General features: G+C 37.1%; 3 protein-coding genes and 2 long non-coding RNA genes across 5 annotated transcripts; 1 reads left to right on the forward strand and 4 right to left on the reverse strand.

Annotated features, from left to right (window-relative positions):
• Positions 1–115: 115 nt before the first annotated feature.
• Positions 116–822, reverse strand: LOC140015065 (uncharacterized). The gene is made up of 2 exons (XR_011821828.1): positions 560–822; positions 116–219 (listed from the first exon to the last, which is right to left on the reverse strand). It is a non-coding gene; the product is annotated as an uncharacterized lncRNA (long non-coding RNA).
• Positions 823–1,039: 217 nt separating this feature from the next.
• On the reverse strand, positions 1,040–1,382 carry LOC113712306 (uncharacterized). The gene is made up of 2 exons (XR_011821764.1): positions 1,203–1,382; positions 1,040–1,118 (listed from the first exon to the last, which is right to left on the reverse strand). It is a non-coding gene; the product is annotated as an uncharacterized lncRNA (long non-coding RNA).
• Positions 1,383–4,675: 3,293 nt separating this feature from the next.
• On the reverse strand, positions 4,676–6,155 carry LOC113712488 (E3 ubiquitin-protein ligase CIP8). Its single transcript, XM_027235942.2, has one exon. The coding sequence runs from the start codon at positions 6,005–6,007 to the stop codon at positions 4,874–4,876; it is 1,134 nt and encodes a 377-aa protein (XP_027091743.1). The 5' UTR covers positions 6,008–6,155; the 3' UTR covers positions 4,676–4,873.
• Positions 6,156–9,168: 3,013 nt separating this feature from the next.
• On the reverse strand, positions 9,169–10,029 carry LOC113712700 (uncharacterized). Its single transcript, XM_027236216.2, has one exon. The coding sequence runs from the start codon at positions 9,805–9,807 to the stop codon at positions 9,463–9,465; it is 345 nt and encodes a 114-aa protein (XP_027092017.2). The 5' UTR covers positions 9,808–10,029; the 3' UTR covers positions 9,169–9,462.
• A 4,528-nt stretch (positions 10,030–14,557) lies between these two features.
• On the forward strand, positions 14,558–20,407 carry LOC113713089 (endoplasmin homolog). Its single transcript, XM_027236807.2, has 15 exons — positions 14,558–14,973; positions 15,477–15,597; positions 15,702–15,855; positions 15,974–16,054; positions 16,183–16,294; positions 16,404–16,530; positions 16,640–16,778; positions 17,367–17,484; positions 17,664–17,857; positions 17,970–18,185; positions 18,286–18,451; positions 18,753–18,894; positions 18,989–19,139; positions 19,395–19,799; positions 19,930–20,407. Exons 1-15 carry the CDS (start codon positions 14,907–14,909, stop codon positions 20,182–20,184), a joined length of 2,448 nt encoding a protein of 815 aa, XP_027092608.2. The 5' UTR covers positions 14,558–14,906; the 3' UTR covers positions 20,185–20,407.
• The last annotated feature ends 1,459 nt before the right edge of the window (positions 20,408–21,866 follow it).

A 21,866-nucleotide genomic window follows, 5' to 3' on the forward strand; every position in this document is an offset into this window, starting at 1 on the left:
TATGCAAAAAAGAATGTACAGAAGTGAGTAATTAATCACCGTCCACTAAGAAACACTTGCAGCTATATTACAGCCGTACTACAATTTAAAAAAAATATATATATATATATATATATTTGCTCAAGGTCGGTCAGATGTAATTCTGAAACAAAAACGCATCTCTACTTTCAGTGTAATCTCTAATCTCTCTTCTGCTTGTTCTGCTACCTCCGTTTGTACCTGCATCAGTAACAATGGTCTTAAGAACACATTTTGAATAGCATTGCTATCCTGCATCGCCCATTACCAACTTCCAGGCCCATGCAGAAGATCAAACTGCTACTGCGCAACTCAAGCAACAAGCTCAAGTCAATACATATGTGACAATATGATATACTCTCCAACCTCTGACGTCCAAAAATCTTAACATTAGGCATAACCAGATCCTATGTTTTAGCCACTCGCATGGCCTTTTAAAAACTTATGAGGCAGAGTTTATCTTTGGAGTACTCAGCATTCGGCCAGTGTATCAAGACTCTACATATAGGATATGACAAGAGAAACATGACCAGATTCACACCTTGACTTGCTTTTGAATGAGGATTTCTTCTTCCCACCTCCTTGGGGGTTTCTTTTCTGTTTTTTCTCACTCCTGTCACTCTGAAAAAGCTCCCGCATCTCTTCCATTCTAGATTGGGTTTTCTGGGAAGGATGTTTGGATTTCTTTTCCACCCTTCTTGTAATTTTTCCAACGCCAGCAGCCCTTTTCACAGCTTTCACAGCTTTTGCCCGCCGATAAGCTAAATCAACAAGGGAAATTCCAGCATTCTCTTTCTTACTTTTGTCATTTGCCCTGGAGGGGAAAAAATGATTGCTAAACCCAATACTCGAGAAACTAGCTACAAGAACAAAAGACAGTCAATTAAAGAACTGTAAATGATAACACTGGCAAAGAAAGTAAAGCAGGTCAGCAACAAAGGAAGCTACAACGTGCATGCAATCATAGCAAGAATTTAGTCATAAACAGTCAGAGGCAAAAAGTAAAGAGCGAGTGCACATACCTGGAGAACTTCACTGTCATCTTCCAGTTTCTCTCTAGCTGCTTCCAACTTCCTCCTTTGCTTTCTAGGAAGATTTTTCTGAAGAAAACAATCAGATAAAAATGTGTATTGACAACTTAGGCCAACAATTTTGTACTTGTGTCAATAAAAGATAATACGAACCTCCATATCTCGCTTTCTTTTTTCTTTCATCTTAAGATCTTCAGCTTGTTCAGCACTAACTAGCTCATTTCCAGGATGCTTCCTATTTTGCAACAATTCCTAGCAACAGAAATCAACATGTTATCTCCATATCAAATACTTTCCGCCACAACCTTGCATTAAGGAGACAAACCGAATCCAGAGTCCATGACTTAACCAAATACCATTAATGAGAATTAGTGTTGTCCACGCAAGTATAAAAGCAAAAATGGAAGATTCAAGCAACAAACAAATTCAAAAACTACAAACTACAGGGAAGCTAGCAAACTTGATGTTTTATAAACATGGGTCCCATGGGGTACTAAAATAATGTATGTGCAGCAAAATCAATTGCAAGGTTTCAAGCACAGCTGAGGGTACTAAATCATGATCCGTATTTATGAAACCAATACGGGTCTGGCACAAAGGAGTAGGCTATGGCATCTGACCCTTCCTGACACAACGCTTTTGATATCTGCAAGCGCATAATGAAGCACTCCATCATCAGGAATGATGATATTGGATTGGTAAATCTGACTAAACTCAAGCTTTTCTTTTCTTTCATGGTGACTTCTCAGATTAAGAAACTCAATTGCAGAACTATGTTAACAAAATGGCACTTCTCACATGTGCAGAAACATCTCATCAGAGGTTGTTTTCATTAGGTAGAAATTGAAATGTTGATATTTTGGATGGTTAATTTTAATGTAAATTTTTGTTTGTTTGAATGGTGTTATTTTCATTAACCTTGCTATATTGTGTATGGAAGTGGTAATTAGGTTTATGGATCTAGCAAATTCAATTTTTACTTTGTTTTGGTCTCTAATTTGTGGGGAATTTTATTAGATTGATATACTAATCATGAAGGAAAAAAACTGTCACAGTCGTTCCAATCTTTTAGCTCGTAGTGGTCCTTAAGGTATTACTTTCTTGTGCAATTTTTGTGGTGATTGAATTTTAAGGTATTGGCTTAACCTCTATGATTCTCTATTCCATTATATAGGCAAATCAGCTCAGGGTACAACTATTACATAGCTGATAAAGGATTGAATAATAAATCTTGTATTCCTGTATATTTTCCACTATTTGGACATTTGGATCATCAGGTGCTTAACGATAATCTTTTAGTGATAGTTTTGAGCTCTTAGCCAAACAAAATGGAGCTTCTTAGTGATAGTTGGTAATCATCTTTCCGTTTTGTTCATTACCAAGCATTGTAAAGGATAGGATTTTCATTTTTGTGTTCTACTTGCCAATGTATATTGTTGCTTCATGAATAATGTCTGTTAAAGATGTAATCACAAAATTTCTCATAACTCAGTAGTGTCCTAACTTGTGCTGAGGCTACCCCTGCCAACTATGGGTTTTACATGGTTTTGCAGCCTACATTTTCCTTCATTTATTGCATTGCCTAGAGGACAATATAAGCTCTTCCCCTCCGATGGACTGCTGCTTAAGCTTATAGATTACCTCTTAAGTAATTTTACAAGTTGGATTGTTTAGGAAATTTTCTTTTCCATGGTGTTGTCTGGTTGTAGATGATTTATGTTATTCTCACCCGCATTTGAGACTGGTAAGATTGAAGTCTCAAAACTTGAGTGCTCTCTTAAATTATCTCACCTACTTATGTGCCTATAATTTGCTGAAGAAAATGACCTTTTGTTTATTTAGCTCAACCTAAGCTTTTGCCTTTCTTGGATTTCTTCTGGAGTTGGAAGCAAAAATGGCCACCTGTGAAGAACAACTAACTGGTGAGAGAAAATGTAAGTTTTGTTGTGTCATTCTGATTTAATTTTTTTCCTTTAAATTGCTCTTTTGAGACCTGGTATGCTTTTCTCTTTGGTCATTTTCAATGGCCTTTGCTCTTTTCAAACTCATTCAAATTTTCTTTTTAATCATTTTTTGGCGTCTTTCACGCAGGTATTTTGTTGATCTGCTCAAAAAAAACATTCCCTATGGTAACTAAAAGCATTCCCTATGATCAAAAAAAGTTATTCTGTTTCTTGATTTTATTATATGGACGCTTGTCTTGGGAGATTGGTATTGATCATCATTTAAGCTATGAGGAATATATGAAAAAAAAAAAAAAAAAGCATACCTAGTAGAAAATCCTTCATCATTTTTCAAGTTCTTTGGGGCATTGTGATTTCTTTCACTGGCTGGTCCTTATTGAATTATCAAAACGAATCTAATCTTTCTATGTTGGCAAACCTCAATCCTCTCCTCTTTTGAATACCTCTAATTACTCCTACTCAGAACCCAAACAGACCATGGCTAGGAAAAAATATGAAGCTATGATTCTATAGAGACTCGTCCTAAGGATGGCTTTTGAAAACTTATCACTGGCGGGGTTTCAAAAGGCAATCTTGGAGTTGCTGTAGTTGTAAGGAATTAATATGAATTTTGGACCATCGGATCAGTAAAAGATCAAGAATAGCTTCCAATCTTCATAGATCATTCATGGATTGTATATTATTTTAAAGTTCTTTTTATGAAAAAAAAAATTCTAGAACTATGAAAAGCTAAAACTGTAGCTTATTTTTACTATTTAATAAAATTACAAAAAAATAACTGCAAAGATATTGATGCATTTTTATGTAACTTTTCATATTTAATATCTAAATTTGAATAATTAGGCATTTATGGGCAATATTGAAAATCACATCGCACATGGTGCGGTGTTATCCTCCTAGTCAAATCTAAATGCACGAAATTACATACAACTACCTAAAATTGTAGTAGTAAAACACGATGCATCTTTACATCAAGTTTCACTTCAAGCTACGGTTGATTTTTATGAGTACTATCATACATAAGAACCAGGAATTCGAGCTCAAGAATTTCTTAAAATAAATATCCGCTCTCGTCTCCATACATCCGAAGATTCAAGATGAAAACGCAACACACAACAGGAGCAGAAAACGCAAGTCATGAATTTTGCACACAAATAAATAAATAAATAAATAGGCATTTTAAAATCTCGGTGGCCAAGACGCGCTTTCATGCATTAAAATAACGACGTTAATGAGAACTTGAATCCAAGCGCACAAGAAATTGTGCAAATCATACGCCTTTCCGCGAATCTCCGACCAAGTATCACGCATTACACTGGAAGCTAGCACAGGCAGCAGCATTGACCGACGTTCAGCAACAACAACAAAGATTCAGCCTGAATGAATACACTGGGGAGACCCTTACGGTCAGGGTTTCGAAAGAATACATCCGCGTTCTGCATCTGAAGTTTCAATTAAAGGTATAACATCGATTATGCACGCAAAGATTATTACAAGAAACTAGAAATTAACTGTATTTTATGACACAAGTAAAGCTCCTAGAGCACCTTGCATACCTTGACAGCATAGCGTATCATGTTTAAAATGATATCATTAATTTCATAGGTGCAAATGTTGCAGTTTCCATCATGTTATCCAGCCCCAGGGACAAGATGCTCCAGATAAAGAAGAAACAAGTTTTTTATCGAAGTAAATCTCTTATTTACATTAACAAGAAAAAAAGAAGAAACAAGTTTACAATTCCTCAAGCTAGTCCACAAACAGAGTTCCACGAGTCAAAATATCCGAAATCATAAGCTAATTCTAGAAAAAGAAAATCGAAAAATAATTGCAGAAAATAGACGTATATGCCACCGGTGATTAGAAGAACTCAGTCTCGTAATCACCACTAATACCGCCACTGCCACCAGAAGAAGAACTCGGGGCAGCGGCAGCAGCAGCTCTCTTTTTCCTTTCTTCCTCGTACTCTGCATCATCTGTCGGCAACTCATACCTACATACAGGGCACGAATTTCTCGACTCCAACCACGGTATGATACAATCCCCGTGATACCCATGTCCACAAGGCAATTTCTTTACCATTTCTCCGACACCAACTATATCTTTACATACAGCACAAGCCAATGCCTCCAGTTCTGACTTAATCTCCGTGGTTTCTAATGCTTCCACAGAAGCTTTTGACGCGGGAGGCGCTCCTCGCCGCCCACCGCTATCAGTTTCGGCCAGGTTTTGCAGCAAAGCTTCATAACCCGCCGCATCCACGTAATCGCCCGGATTCCCAATATACCCTTCTCCTTCAGGCACGGCCAATCGAAGCTCAATTGAGTGGTCCTCAAGTCCCATTAGGATTTCCGCCCAATCGAGAATCCGGTTACGGCGATTCGCGGCTCGAGCGGCAAAGTCCCGAAGCCGTAGCCGAAGAACATCGCGCCGCCTACGCCTTAAATCATCTTCGTCCGTCTCTTCTCGAGTCTCATTCTCCTCATTTTCGTCGTCGACCTCCTCCTCGTCGTCGTCGTCGTCGTCCGATTGGTCTCGATTTTGGTCCACCCTTTCTCGATTTTCTTCTACATCTTCATTTCTGACTTCGATTTCATTCTCGTCGTCCTCGTCATCATCGTTGTCCCAGCCATCGAGCTCGATTCGAAGGTAATCGTCATCGGATGGATCGGCGTGCTCAGAGGGGGGAGGAGGAGGCGCGTCTTCGTCACGCGCGGCCTGAGCTATGAGTCGAAGGACTTGGAGGAACTGGTTTCCGAAAGACGGATCATCCATGGGGTCCGAAGCTGCAGCCGGGGCGGCTGGAGGACCGATGGACTCGACGAAGCCGTTCTTGCACTCGTGGCAGATGACGTCAGGGAGATCCGCAAGGGTTTCAATGGAGACCCGTTTGTCGCAGTGATAGCACCAGTATTGTGAAGGATTTGGGTCCGACCCGGCTGGAACTTGAGTCTCGGCCTGGGTCTGGGTTTGGTCAGACGGGGTTTCGGCCATTGTGGAAGAATTGGTGAGGGGGTCTCAGGTATATGGCCGAGAAAGAGAAGCGAAGAGAGAGAAAGGAGGAGACGAGTGAGAGATTTTTATGTGGTTTTTATGAAAGAGAATTGAGGTACAGCCACCGATTTGTGGGTAAAAGGAATTGGTGATCTTTTGGGATTAATCAAGCGGTCAATGATTGAAATTGGAGGTACTTTCGTGGTGAGTTTCGCGACATTAACGTTTGCAGAGCTAATTACTCTTTTTTCTCTTTTTTTTTTTTTTTTTTTTTGTAAAAATGCTTTTCAGAGCTAATTACATTTACCTCCAATGAGTTTGGCCAAACTACTAATTAGCCCACGTGGATAGAGAGGCCATTGTCTTGCTATCTTTGGTCTTGTTTGTCCTGGTATATCTTCACGCATATATACATACATATGGAAATAGAACCGCGAGAGACCTGAATTCTTAATGAGAGAAAAATTATGGTTACATAAGCAACGAAAAATAAATTGTGCCCGGAACTTTGCAGTTAAACTTGTGACGTTCTGACGAGGGTTTGATTGGATAATAAAGGAGGAAGAATTGTAAGTAGTAAGTTTTAGATTTAAGACCTCTTATTTATTAAAAAAAATGTTTAAAAAATTGTTAATACATATGATAAGCATAGTTTTTTTTTTTTTTTCAAATCAATTTGTGCATACTACACCTGGATTGACGGTTCATTTCAAAGGTAGAAACTCGAAGTAGGACCTTAATATATAATTATCGGGAAGTATCATAAATCTCCCATAAGGTTTCTCCTAATATTGCTTGGCCCTTTGAAGTTTTAAAATATCACTTACTTACCCTAATAATTGCAAAAGGATAATATTAACCCTCACTTGTACATAATTCACATATCAAATAAATGGAGATCAAAATTTTTAAAAAGGAAACAAAAGTCACTTTGTTCTTTTTTCTTGTTTCTCTAACATTCTCTTTTACTCGTTTTTTAGATGACTATGTGATTTTTTATTTATAAATTATAATAAATTGAAATTTATTTATTTTTTTAATTTCTTATGATTGTAATAGAGTGGAGTATGATTAATTTGATTATTTTGAGTTAATTTTTATAATGATCAGTACAATTTAAAAGTTTTGGGCACAGCTTGAGAAGAAATTGAAATAAATAAAGTTAATAAAAAATTGATTTTAGGCATATAGAGTTAAGTTGGTGCAAGTGCATTTCTTTGTAAATATCTTTTTTATTTTTTAAATATATATTGTTATGGACTATAGCGTTATGATGTGATAGTGGGAGTGTTTGGATACCTCAATTATTTCAAATAATATTTTGCTTGCATCACAAACACATTTTCCAACTTATCTTTTTATATTCCCAATCACCTTTTTATCTCACATACATCACATCATAAAAAGTGCTACAGTAATTATTCCAAATAATATTTCAAATAATACCCTATCCGTATTATTAGAAATTGTTTGTTGGGTAATGATTTTCTTGAAGTAAACAAAGTGATTGATAAGTATTTTTATTTAGCAAGTAAAAGGGTAGTTTAGGATTTTAAAAAGTTTTGTTATACAAATAACAAAAAAATGGGAGGTAAATGATATTTTTAAAACTTTGTGGGTACTAGGTGATATTAAATAAGGGTAGTTTCTGATGTTATCCCCATAATTATTCCATAATACACGGGTATTTTAGTCTATACTTAGCCGGCAACGACACATTACACGAGCGCCTCCTCACGCGAAAATCAGAAATCATACACGGGCCCTTTCAATTTGCACCCAAAATTTCTGGTAAAAATCCAAGGAACCCTCGTTTCTAAAACGAAGAACGCATTATTATTATTCTCAGCTGCTTTTTTTTTTTTTTTTTTTTTTAAAAAAAAACTACAAGTTACTAAACAAGGCGAAAGCAGTGGGCTCGTCTTCGTTGTTGGCTGTATATAGACTGTGTGGGATTGTGGGGCCGTGGGCATTATTATTGTTGTTATTACCACTAATTTGCTAATAAGTCAAAAAACGAGACTAAGAAATCAATTTAAAATCCACGCGCTTATTGAAAAGTCGACTCAGGTAGACAAGACCAAAATTCCGCACCTTCAAAGTGTAATCAATTCTGTGTAAAGCCGTTTGTGTGCATATTGTCCGTCTCTGCAATCACGTTTGACGATTTCGACTGCGCAGAGAATAGAAGAACAGAATAAAATGATGAATAATTAGTAGTCGAGCTGGGTAGGAGAAAAATCACAAAAAGAAAAGTGAATTTAAAAGTGGATCCAATAAGGGAATACTCCTTAATATATGGAATGTTAACCGAAAATATAAAATAAGAAAAAAAAACATATAAATGGGGCAAAAAAAAAAAAAAAAAAGAAGCATCTCCTATCATTCTATTAGCATTACTCCAACCAAATGAAAGGAGTAGTAGTACTAGTAGTGTAACTCAATTATCATCATCATTCATTCTATTAGCGTAGTTTGAAATGATTTTGGGTTCTGCAGGACAGGGAAATTATAGGATTCGGTGGCCTGATGATTGAACGGGATTGATGCAACGGTACAGTACGGGCCTTAGACTGGACTGGAATCTGATGAGAACCACTCATGGAAGGCCGGTAGATTTTTGCCTGGGATTAGATAGGCCGCCCGACGTAACGTTTGAGAGCGACTTTAGTTGGCACATCAGGAGCCAGTCCCCTTTCTCAATTCCATCCTAAGGAGCTAACAGTGTAGTAGCTCGCGTAATCAATCCACGTTGCCGCTGCGTGATGCTACGTATCGTATCATTCATTCTCTCAGTTTTGTAAATGAATCTTGTCAGATTGATATTGCTGGCTAACCAACTGCCGCCCATCTCTTTGAAAGGGCACCAAAGGATAATCCCCCAGTGTTCTGATTAGGTACGAGGGGGGGTTTGGGGTGCTGCAATGCAGGACCTGTAGGAGAATCACTCAAGTACCCCTTAATGCCTAACAGTAACAGTTGCAAAGACAGAGAGGTTCAGAGCAAAAAGATACTAGTAAAAGTAGTAGGTCTCAAGCCCGCTTTATTGCTGGTAGGAGGGGAATGGAAGTGTGATAACTTTTCCTATGGTGCCAGCCAAATAAATTTACCATAGACTTTGCCAATTTCACTAGGAAAAAAAAAAAAAAATAGCCGACGAGTTCTGAAATCATCATGTACCCTCTATTCACATCAAGTTATGTAAAGCCATATACATTACAGAATACACACTGCAAAACATTGAAAAGTAACACAAACACTCCCCTGTCCCAAATTTACTGCTAGTAATTGTTGCATAGCAAAAATGTCCAACCAGCAGGCCAGGGACAATCTAGCTGCTTCCATCCTTCCTCTTCCTCCCCTCCATTTTTTTTTTTACAAAAAAGAAAAAAAAAAAAAGGCTTGACTTTGTTGTCAAATTGACATATAGTCGACTGGATTGGATGGATCATCGTTTACAACCGGTTCTGCTGCGGAAGCCTGAACCGGACTTGAGACGCCGGGGACTTGACGGCCACGCCGTGCCAGCAGATGCCACCCCGGCACATTTCGTGCCCATCATGCCGCCCACCGCTAGTACTGTTGCTGCGATCGTGCCGTGTCAGCGCATACGTGGCCTTACGGGACACGTCCCACGTCAGACTGGCAATCAAGAGTACGCCCACCACCGCCGTGGATGCAAGCAGCACAAATCCTCCACCGAAGCTCTTCCCACTTGCCAATCCATAAGCCTTCAGCGCCGCTATCGCCACCAGATACAGAGTCGTCAAGTTCCCCACCACCGCATCCGAAATCGCCATCTCTTTCTTGATCCTTTTTCTTTTTGAATTTCTCTCTCTCGCTTGAGAAATTAAAATTCGTTCACTGCATGTGCAAGGAAGATGGGTTTAAAAAAGCCCTCTTTATTTTGGAGTGAGAATTACGAAAAAAGGAATGCTTGGTGTTGGAGAGAGTGAGGGAGGTCGTCCTCCCGCATCGAGTTGAGCTTATCTTCCCTTTTTTTATTTTTTAAAATTTTTTAGTGCTTTTGGGAAAATATATTATTATTATGCACCCACTTAACACGCATTGACTTATTAAAGAAAAGAAAAAGAAATAAATACATAAATATTTCGAAAGCACAAAAAAAATTTTTTGTTTTTGACGCGTGTTTTCAAGTTGGCCTGTCATTATGGTTCTTACACACGTGGCTGTACATCATTCCTTCGTATCAACAGATCTTGCATAGAATATTAAAACTCAGGCACACAAACGACAGCGTTTGGAGCTCATAACAAAGTGGATTTTTTTTTTTTTTTTTTTTGAGGAAAGTGGATATTAGCTCCGGTCTTTTTTATTTCGGACACTTTCTTAATTCTGATAGGTGTTAGGCTGGCAATGCCTATCCCTTATCGGTTCTTTGTATGGGTTAATGAGCAGGATGGAAAAGACCCGCCTCCAACCGTGTTTACTCAGACTCTTTCAGTAGCACAAAAACCCAAAACTACGAAATAGTGGGCCACCGTTAATATTAGAATATAGGGATAATTCCAGAAACCTCCCCTGAGGGTTTTAATAATTACAGCGAGTCCCCCTTAAGCTTAAACAATTACATATACATTCCCCATTTTTACCATCTATGTCCAGGTCCAATCAACCAAATTTTCTCTTAAAAATTCTAAATTACCTTTTTGTACAAAACTAAAAGAGAAAATACAATGCACTAAATCGGTTTCTTCCATACTTTACATAAATCTATTACCTTAATTCCTAACAATTATCCAAGTATCAACTTCAATTCCAATTCAAGTGGCCATTCAAAAGATTCCAAATTGCATATACAGCATCAATGCTTATCATGCAAAAAAAAAAAAAAAACACACACACACACACACACACTTTCTCTCACTAACAAACAATTTTATACTCCAAAATTAAATCTTAATGCCCTAACACCTTTCCAATACTTAATGCCCTAACACCTTTCCAATACAAAATAATTTAATTTAGAATCACTGTTATAACACTTTCATGTTCTTCAAAATATTAACACCTAAAAAATAGAGAATAAATTATATCTCTATAATAAAATCATAAGCAACAATTACTAATCCAAATAAATTCTTATGCAGATTATTGACATTTTACACAAATTTTTCTTAATAACAGACAAAATATGACAATTTTTACATCTTTGGTCATTTTTTCTATTTCAATCATCAAATTTATTATTTATTTATCTATCATCATGAGTTTCTTCATTTTCTTCTAATTTCATGCATAATTTTGTCCTTTGTTGATTTTATAATTTTAATTTGCTAATATTCATAAAAATGAAGATGATAAAAAGAGGGTATAGTGGTATAATATCTAGGAAATAAATGAGCAAAAATAGACACGATATAGAGAAATATGTTTTTTTGTGTTTTGTAAATCTATGGCTTTAAACTACAAATTGTCTACCAAGTAGAGGACATTATAGCTATTTTACTATGCCAAATGAGATAAATATAATTACTTAAATTTGGGGGGAACTAAGTGAATTTGTCAAAAACCTCAAAGAAGGTTTCTGAAATTATGTGATTTGCCCTATTTGGCAAGTGATTTTTTTTTTTGCCAAAATTTTATTCTACACATTTTTAAAAATAACATTAACTATAGTAATCTCAAAAAACGATTTAAAATTTTTAAAATGCACACCTTAAAATATCAAAACACACATAGACAAATTTTCTTTTCTTTTCTTTGTTCTCCTTCCTCTCCTTACCTTAACCCGCCATCACCTCCACCACCAACAGCGCCTTTGCTAGCGCAGACAACTCATCTTTTTTTTTTCCCTTGTTTTTCTCTCTCTCTTCAACTCCTCCCATTTCCACTCCCTTCCTCTCTTGCCACCCCCCATTTTTTCGCACGATCTAGTTATACTACCAGATTGTACGAGAGAATAGGGAAGGTGGCAATGATAAGGGGAGGAAGAGAAAGGATAAAATAAAAAGGATGACTACTGGCACCACCTTCACTGGCAATGGCAGTCGGCAATAGGAAGAGAGGGAAGCGAAGGAACATTGAGGTGGGGAAGAAGAGGAACGGAGAAAACAAAATGAAGAAGAAAAAGGAACAAAAGAAATTGAAGAAGAAAAAAAGCAAAGTTTTTACATGTCTCAAAAAAGTTTTTTTCTATAAATTTTATAGTAAACTTAAGTAAAGTTTTGTACAATTACCCAAAAAACTTTCTTGCCAAACGAGGCTGTAATACAATCTTCTTCTTTTTTTTTTTTCAAAAACTATTGCTAGGGTGCTTTTTTTGGGACTACGGTCTTTTTGTTTAAAAAATATTTTTAAATGATAAAAGCAACTTTGAAATATTTGATTATAATTTTTAGTGTCAAAAACACTTTGAATAAAAACTCAAATTTGTAACTTTTAAAACAACTTTTTTGTGTTTTAGAAAATAAACATAAAATTTAATCACTTTTATATAAGGAGATAAATATATTCAAAAAATTTAAATCACACGTTATCCAACAAATTAAATACTCATCGAAGTGTGCATCCAACCAACATACTTAAATAGATAATAACTATTTTTATTAAAAACTCCATTAGATGAAATACTTTTTATATATTACCACAACTCCAAATCAGCATTAATTAGTGAAGTATTATTTTTATTTTCTAAAATTGTTCAAATTTGAGGATATGATATTGAATACCCAAAAGTTTTCCAATTCTAGAGGACTGCAGTTCTGTGAAGTTTATTCCTCCAAATACAATTCAGATAAAAGTGATTAGTCATTTTGTAATGACGAGCAAGCTGGTTCATCAAGTAAAAAAGTTTAAATTGCTAAAAATGTTTTGTTGCATAAGATTAATGGATTTATCTTCTATATACACTAATAGTGTATACATTTTTCACCATTGATGCATGATACGTGATCCGAATTTAAATTTGAAATCCAAATTTTACAAAATGTGTTATGCATCTAACCATAATAGTGTATACACTGTAAAAGTATATAAGATTTACTCAAGATTAAATAGGTAAAAGGTCTTGTCAGCATCACCAATTAGTCTAGACATTTGCCCGTGATATTGCATTAAAGTCAGTAATTAATCGCTCTTGAAAATAATAAAACATTGATTGACTTATATATATAAATTTTTTGAGGTGAATACATAAATACATAAAAAAAAAAAAACTTAACCTACCGTGTTCCTTAAATATGTTTTCTACATTTTGGAAGTCTTTGACCTCAAAAGCTTAGACTGTAAAAAAAAGAAATGCCAATAATTAAACCTATTATACACAAAAGGGAAAAAAATATTGCAAGAAAATGAAAAAGGAAACTACTTTTGTAAGCATGATAATTTTTTTTGATAAGCTATTTATGTGCACAACAGTATGCCTGGACAAAGATAAAAGCATCAACGTTTAGGCGACAAAAATAAGCATAGGCATATTGGTACTTTTGAGAAAAATTTATGATGCTATGTGTTTATTTTTATAAGAGAACACACATAATTCTGCTGTGACTCTCTTTTCAATATATATAACAGTTTTCTTTTTCTTCTTTTCCTCCAATCAGTCCTTATATTCTATCAATCAAACTCAGAATTCAAATTTTGAACTCAACAACGAAAAGAATTTTAAAACTCTCTCATATGAACACTAGATCAATTCTTCCCTTTCCTTTTAGTGAGTCGAATGTACTTCTCCTTTTTATTATCATCAATCCATCCGATTGTCTCTAAATATAATCAATGAAGACATAGTGGCAGTTCCAAATTGATTAACTATTGGTTGAATGAATTCCACCATGATTCCAAATCAAAAGGGTTGGAGGAATGACAAAAAAAAAGAGCAAATTATTTGTGTTGCCACCGAACTATTTGGATAGTCAATATTTAGCCATTCGATTATTAACAGTATATTTTTATTTATTGAACTATTAAAAGTATAAATTTTGAGCCATCCTGCTTGATTCCACTGTTAATTCTGTCAAATATAAGGGTTCACACGATTCAAGAGACATACTATTAATAGTTAGACATGACAGAATTAAGGGTAAAATTAGACGGAATGATCCAATATTTATACTTTTAATAATTTAGTGATATACAAATATATTATTAATAGTTGGGTGACAAAACTCAACTATTCAAAAAGTTTAGTGATTATTTGGATAATTTGCTCAAACAAAAAAAAAATCATACCCACAGCGGAGTATATGATTCCGATTAACCAAACACATCGTTAGTGTATCAGCGACTCGTTTTTCGACGACTTCTTTAACGTTTTTAATCTAATTGTTTGTGTGTTTCTTGTGTCAATGGAAAAAAAACATATCCTTAGTGTATCACACAGTAATAAATGCCAACCGGCTTCAATCAATCGTCCGTCAAGCACGGCGAGCCTACAAGTGTTTCGATATTTCCTAGCGGTGCAAAAGAAGCCCCGCCAGTTACCAATGGTACGTCGCCACGTTGCAAAAAAAAAGCCAACGTTGGCCCATCCAGGACCGGTCCTTCCATAGCGATGTTGTGGAACCGACCATGGGTCCATAACCCAACAACGAGGTCAAGTCTTTCTAAGGAAGACCCTATAGAGTCTTCCAGAACCCCTGTTTATTCTCCAGCTTCTCCACGTCCGTTACCTGAGAGGATCACCAATAGAAGCTCGCCACGCGTCCAGGAACTCATTAGGACCGTTGGATCATCCAACCTGGCAAGTTGTAGAGCCAATCAGAGAGAAATAACTCGTGGCAATCCTCGACACGTGAGATCGCACAATTTTCTTGGTTGCTCTGCTCACTAGTCGCTCCATAATAATCCTGCCCCGCATAAGGAAACTGTGAAGTTGAATTTACACCATTTGCCACTAGAGAAAGATCTTGCTCGCCACCGGAAACCAACAACGACCATGAGGAAGTGGACGGTTCCTGCCGTTCTGTTTCTCCTGTGCCTTCTCTTCCTTCTTCCTGATCAAGGTACGATAAAGGCGAGCCATCCCTAGTTTAGGGTTTAAATTCCTCCATTAATGCTTTTGGATCTCGTGAATTTGAATTTTTTTTTGTATATTTTATATTTTATATTTTACTTCCTGCGGTTGATGGAGTGCTGCTTTAGTACACCAGCAAGGTTTTCAGTAGTAGATCCGAATTGCGTGCCGATAATGCGCTGTTGCATTGTGATTAAATGCTGAATTTGTTATAGCTAGTTAGTGGATGAAAATTCTGGTTGAGTTAATCCTTTTGAACTAGACATGTATCATTGCCTTCATAAGTTGGCATGTGGTAAGATGGCATTTCGCGAAGTAAATCTCAGATTTTCTGGTGATGTTGTTGCTGCTTTAGTAGATGCAGCTAAGGTTTTCAGGATCAAATTTGATTTTGGTAGAAGACAATACGCTGTGCTAATTGATATTAAAATGTTGAACCTATATGACTGGTTGTTGAATTTGAGGAGGTGGATGACTTTTCTGGTTCTTTAGGTAGAAAAATACATGCAAATGCTGAAGTTGATGCTGATGCACCTGTGGATCCACCAAAGGTAGAAGAGAAGATCGGAGCCGTTCCTAACGGTTTATCAACTGATTCAGATGTTGTCAAGAGGTATGTCGTTGCTTACTGAGTTGCTTTGCTATGTTTATTCTGTATCATTGTTGATTTAAAACATTTGGGAGAAATCATAGTTATTTTGGAGTTTGTTGATATAGAGAAGCGGAGTCCATGTCGAGACGGACGCTTCGTGCTACTGCAGAGAAGTTCGAGTTTCAAGCTGAGGTGTCTCGGCTTATGGATATCATTATCAACTCCCTCTACAGTAACAAGGACATTTTCTTGAGGGAGTTGATCTCCAATGCTTCTGACGTAAGCATACTTGCATGCCAAATTTATTTAAAAAAAAGAAAAGAAAAGAATTATAATATTATACGAGTCACTCAAGATGGTTGCTAATGTTTTCCTTTTCTTAATTAATAAATATTAGGCTTTAGACAAGATTAGGTTCCTTTCACTCACTGACAAGGAAATACTGGGTGAAGGCGACACCGCTAAACTTGAGATCCAGGTTACTATTTCAATTCCTCTTCTGGTTTGCTGATTAAAATAGTTCATATTGTCTTTTATTGTTAAATGTCGTGTAGAATCAACTTCATGAATTGGATTTTCAATTAATATCTGAATGAATAAATGCAGATTAAATTAGACAAAGAAAAGAAAATCCTTTCGATCCGTGATAGAGGTATAGGTATGACAAAAGAGGATTTGGTTAAAAACTTGGGAACCATTGCCAAGTCAGGAACTTCAGGTGCGCAAGCTTCTGTGCGACTGTTTCGTATCATGCATTTTCAACTTTCTTGTACTTGCTAAATACAGATCTAACTAGTAACTACATCAATTTTTTTGTTTTGGTGCAGCTTTTGTTGAGAAAATGCAAACAAGCGGGGATCTTAATCTCATTGGTCAATTTGGTGTTGGTTTTTACTCCGTGTACCTTGTAGCTGACTATGTTGAAGTCATTAGCAAGCACAATGATGACAAACAGTATGTGTTTTGTATTACTATTTTGTCCCTCATGAATTTGTCTGTGATAGTTGCTTTTGCAAGTGAATGGTTGACGAGGATAAAATACGTGACATCTTTCAATTTTCAGGTATGTATGGGAGTCAAATGCTGATGGTGCCTTTGCTATTTCTGAAGATGTCTGGAATGAACCGCTTGGTCGTGGAACAGAAATCAGATTACACTTCCGAGATGAAGCTCAGGAATACTTGAATGAGTCCAAATTGAAGGTGAGGAGATGTGATCAATATCAAATTGATTTTGAACAATTATTGTTTGCATTACGTGCTAGTTATCATTTTCATAATTTCTCTCTTTTAATTTTAGTCCTCAAGTTCTACAGGCCACTCCTAAATATAAAGTTTCTGTGAGTATCATTTATAATTGTTATGGTTATAGGTACGTTTTGAGTTTATTGTCTAACAAATGCATGTGTCCTGAAACCTTGCAAGCCTTTTTCATCCGCAAGGTGGCTGTTACGTTGTGGATTACAAGCCCTTAAGCCTTTGATCTTCAAGTAGCCCCCCATGGTATATCTGTATATTGTGACAACTGTTGGTAACGGAAGATGTTTGAGCTATTTGAAAAATAGCTCATGCACCCTAATTAACTATGAGCACTTCCTTCAGTCAGTTTTCTTAAACAATTCCTGTTTCTTTATCAAATGGTTTGCTTCTTACTGACCAATGTGCCCCTTAACTGACACATTGGATTTACTGCTGTGCGATTAAACTCATCTATTCCCGAGTTCAATACCTATGTTATCCTGGGTTTGTGGTTTTCATTTTTAAATTAATTTCAATTTTCCATGATTTCAGGAGTTGGTGAAGAAATATTCTGAGTTTATCAATTTCCCAATTTATTTGTGGGCAAGCAAAGAAGTGGATGTTGAAGTTCCAGCTGACGAGGAAGATTCCAGTGATGAAGATGAAAAGCGTATGTACAATTTGACTTCCTGTTATGATTCTGTTATACCCCTGTTAGAGCTTTTCCCAGTTTCCAACAAAATTCTCTGTTGTAATTACTATGGTCTATGCCCCTCTCCATGAGTTAAGGTAACAAGGTATAACCTCAATCTCATTTTTGCTTCATGATCACATTTGTGATGTCAACAGCTGAAAGCAGCTCCTCTGAGGAAGAAGAGGAAGATACTGAGAAAGAGGAGAATGAGAAAAAACCCAAGACAAAGAAGGCTAAGGAAACAACTTATGAATGGGAGCTTTTAAATGATGTAAAGGCTATATGGTTGCGTAACCCTAAGGAGGTGACAGATGAGGAGTACACGAAGTTCTATCATTCTCTTGCCAAGGTAAATCTTCTTGTTTTTTGTCTTGCAGGACACCTCTCAGTGCTATGTAGCCAACTGATGAATTTTGTGGCATGGTACCTATCTGTTTTGAACATCTTTTGTTCTCTAACAGGACTTCAGTGAAGAGAAGCCCCTAGCATGGAGCCATTTCACTGCTGAAGGTGATGTTGAATTCAAGGCTGTACTCTTTGTGCCTCCAAAGGCTCCTCATGATTTGTATGAGAGCTACTACAACACTAACAAATCCAACTTGAAACTATACGTCAGACGGGTTTTCATCTCTGATGAATTTGATGAGCTTTTGCCTAAGTATCTTAGCTTTTTGAAGGTATTAAAAGCTTGTTGGCTCATTAGCTATCAAATCTTGTAAAGTATTCCCATGCTAATACTTTAGAAAAAAAAATAATACTTTCGATGCTTGTGTCCAGGGTCTTGTTGATTCTGATACCTTACCACTTAATGTATCAAGAGAAATGCTTCAGCAACATAGCAGCTTGAGAACTATAAAGAAGAAACTGATTAGAAAGGCCCTTGATATGATTCGCAAGATTGCTGAAGAGGATCCTGATGAAGCTAATGACAAAGAAAAGAAAGGTAGGCCATCTTATGCCTAAAGTAGTATGGATGCCTAGAAATGCTCTGTCGTGTGGTTTTCTTTTATTTTTTTCTTCTAGTTTTTTTGGTGACTGGTGCTATACTGTTCTATTCTGTTAAAATGATTCCACATACTTGATCTTGAGCAACGCCATGTTTAATCTGCAACAAATTGTGGATTCCTGAAGAAAGTGCAAGAATGCAGAACTGAGATTTTTTTTTTTAAAATATTGAACTTAAGGCTTGGAATCTCTCTCTCTCTCTTCCCCCCCAACCCCCCCACAACCAAATCCTTTTGCAGATGTTGATGAATCAAATGAAAGTGATGAGAAGAAGGGTCAATATACAAAGTTCTGGAATGAATTTGGCAAGTCAATTAAGCTGGGAATTATTGAGGATGCCGCTAACCGCAACCGTTTGGCAAAACTTCTTCGATTTGAGACGTATGGAACTTTTTAGAAACTATACAAAATGATTATATTCCCTCTGATTGGTTTTGTGGGTGAATTTGTGACCTTTTGTATTCCAAATTTGCAGTACCAAATCGGATGGTAAACTAACTTCACTGGATCAGTATATCTCAAGGATGAAACCAGGACAGAAAGACATCTTCTATATTACTGGTACAAGCAAAGAACAGCTTGAAAAGTCACCTTTTCTTGAGCGGCTTACGAAGAAAAACTATGAGGTATGACGTTTTTTTCTCAGGTTATGTCAAACAGTGATCTGGCTTTTCTTTCACTTATCTTCTTTAGAAAATTCTTTTATTTGTCTGGTAATTGACAAACATGTAATTTTTTCTATTAAGAACTTGAGAATTCGTCACTTCTTGCTAAGAAAATTAAAGCTGTTTACTGCCTATGCTTTATGATCAAATGACCTGACAAGTGCATATTAAGGAGTCATTTTTCTTTCTTAATTGTTTATATCATACTTGGTGCAGGTCATTTTCTTTACAGATCCTGTTGATGAGTACCTGATGCAGTATCTTATGGATTATGAGGATAAGAAATTCCAAAATGTGTCCAAGGAAGGCCTTAAAATTGGGAAGGATTCTAAGGACAAGGAACTGAAGGAGTCTTTCAAGGATTTAACTAAATGGTGGAAGGGTACCCTTGCTAGCGAAAATGTTGATGATGTGAAGATAAGCAATCGATTGGCAAATACACCTTGTGTAGTTGTGACATCAAAGTATGGTTGGAGTGCAAATATGGAGAGAATCATGCAGTCACAGACCCTATCAGATTCTAGCAAGCAGGCATACATGCGGGGCAAGAGAGTGCTGGAGATCAACCCAAGGCACCCAATCATTAAGGAGCTCCGTGAGAGAGTTGTGAAAGACCCTGAAGTAATTCTTTGGCTCTCTTCTTGCATATAACCTCTTCAAGTATCTTAATTTCAGCTACTTGTCTAGTATAACTCAGTTGTTTAGCGGCTTTCGTTGGATTTGCTAATGTGACGTTTTATTTTATCTGCAGGGTGAGAGTGTGAAGCAAACAGCACACCTGATGTACCAGACAGCTCTCATGGAGAGTGGATTTATGCTCAATGACCCCAAGGACTTTGCCTCACGTATTTATGACTCTGTGAAAAGCAGCTTGCATATCAGTCCAGATGCAGCTATTGAAGAGGAGGAAGATGCTGAAGAAGCTGAGGTAGAATCCAGTACAAAGGAAGGATCAGGTGAAGATGCTGAAGAAGCTGAGCCTTCTTCTGTCAAGGATGAACTGTAAGATGTCTTTGAAGAAAAGGAATGCTCTTGAAGAGGAGAATTCAGTTTTAGCTGGCCTCCCATTTGAGACAGTTCTAGGAAAACTCTAGAGATTGATCTTGTGTCTTAGAAGTGCTTCGAGTAATTAGACCACGGAGCACCCAGTCTATAGGCTTTTGTAAACATAACCACCAGGAATTTTGTTTATCTTTCGTTTTACTTTTTGAGAAGCTTCAAGGCCCAAATCCGTTAGTCTTTGCGTCCTTGGATGCAATACGAAGTTGTGCCTGGTCTTGCTCTCGCACCAATCAATAATCCAACTGGGTAGGTCTTGTGCATTTACCAAATTCGAATGTTAAAAGTAGCATGCACGATAGGAATCGACAGTTTTTTTTTTCCCTCGCGCGCGCTTGGGGGCGGGGTTGGTGTTGTGTTGTGGTTCAGCAAATTGTACATGTGAATTCAGTCCCAGCGGAAAGTGCATCACCAAGCTCGAAGTAAAATGTCAAACTGGTTGCTGCTAGTTCCAGGACAAATGGAGCAAACGTTTGAAGTTAGTAGTCGTGTTTACTAATTCTCAGTTAGATGATGCGGATGTCCTTCAACAGAAGGGTAATTAAGGATCGCGATTAGATGATGCAGACGTCCTTTCATTTTGGGAAATTTTTTGTGGTTTCGGCTTATGAAATTGATACCTTGAAGTTCTGAGCTTTAAAGGAACAGATAGAAGTTTTGGATGGTGTTAGGTGATGGTTAACTTACTCATGCTGAAAGCTAATTGGGAAATAGATGCTCTGCAGCAAATTCTGTCTCACTACGTGGATTATCTCCGAGCAGCATGATTTGGGTTTAATAGCGTGGAGCTTATTATGAAATTGCTCTATTGTTGTACAAATTCCTACGCGTATCTGAAATTATCTATTTCCCTTATTTCTCTTCTTTTCTGTTTCCCGGGGGAAATACATACGGCTTAATCCGCATTGCATATGGGGGCCAGAAAATGCAATAATGCCTGTCATTTTTTATGCAGCTAGCATATAGAGCTCTTGGGGGGGCTGTTGGTGAGATATTCTGCTCATTGCAGCCATCTCTGCGGTTCTTCGCAACCTTAGGAAGTAGGAAGCGGTTTTTTCGCAATCAAAAGAGCAAACACTACACTCAACTAGCGAATCAACTAATACGGTGATACCGGGCCTGTATCCTGCCAGACACTTTCTTCACAATTGAGCTTGCAGTTGTCTTTACTCGTCATTTTGGCCTATATCAGTCCATTTTAAAATAGCGAGGCTTCCTCGTGCTACCTCCAAAGAATATGCCACGCAACTCAGTAGAGGGTAGGATGGATGGGTCCTAGTTCCCAGCAAATTTGAGACTACGAAGAAATATTCCCACTTTTCACCTGCTGGCCAGATGTCTTACAAACATGGCCAATACTTTCAGATGTAATTGTAGCAAAGGCTGGGAAAACTTTTTCTCAAGATTCGTTCCATTGATTGAGGCACAACCACCGCACACCCGAAGCTTTTGATTGCAACCATCCGTTATTAAATAAAACATCGCTAAGCCCTAAAAATTAACAAGCAAAGGAGGCCGAGTAGGGAAAGAAGCAGACGGCTACTAGTATTCTATTCTTTTTCTTCTGAAAGAATACGAGTTGTACTACAGGAGAGTAAACTTTTTTGACTGTTCTTAGGGGTCAAACTT

The sequence above is a fragment of the Coffea arabica genome, chromosome 10e (genome assembly GCF_036785885.1).
Source record: "Coffea arabica cultivar ET-39 chromosome 10e, Coffea Arabica ET-39 HiFi, whole genome shotgun sequence".
Taxonomy (NCBI): Eukaryota; Viridiplantae; Streptophyta; class Magnoliopsida; order Gentianales; family Rubiaceae; genus Coffea; species Coffea arabica.

Bases quoted from the DNA above. Each gene is read 5' to 3' on its own strand.
- LOC113712488 (XM_027235942.2), bottom strand. From the start codon at position 6,007: ATGGCCGAAACCCCGTCTGACCAAACCCAGACCCAGGCCGAGACTCAA.
- LOC113713089 (XM_027236807.2), top strand. From the start codon at position 14,907: ATGAGGAAGTGGACGGTTCCTGCCGTTCTGTTTCTCCTGTGCCTTCTC. The intron at 17,858-17,969 runs GTAAATCTTCTT...GTTCTCTAACAG, and splicing joins TCTATCATTCTCTTGCCAAG to GACTTCAGTGAAGAGAAGCC. The intron at 19,800-19,929 runs GTAATTCTTTGG...TTTTATCTGCAG, and splicing joins GAGTTGTGAAAGACCCTGAA to GGTGAGAGTGTGAAGCAAAC.
- LOC113712700 (XM_027236216.2), bottom strand. From the start codon at position 9,807: ATGGCGATTTCGGATGCGGTGGTGGGGAACTTGACGACTCTGTATCTG.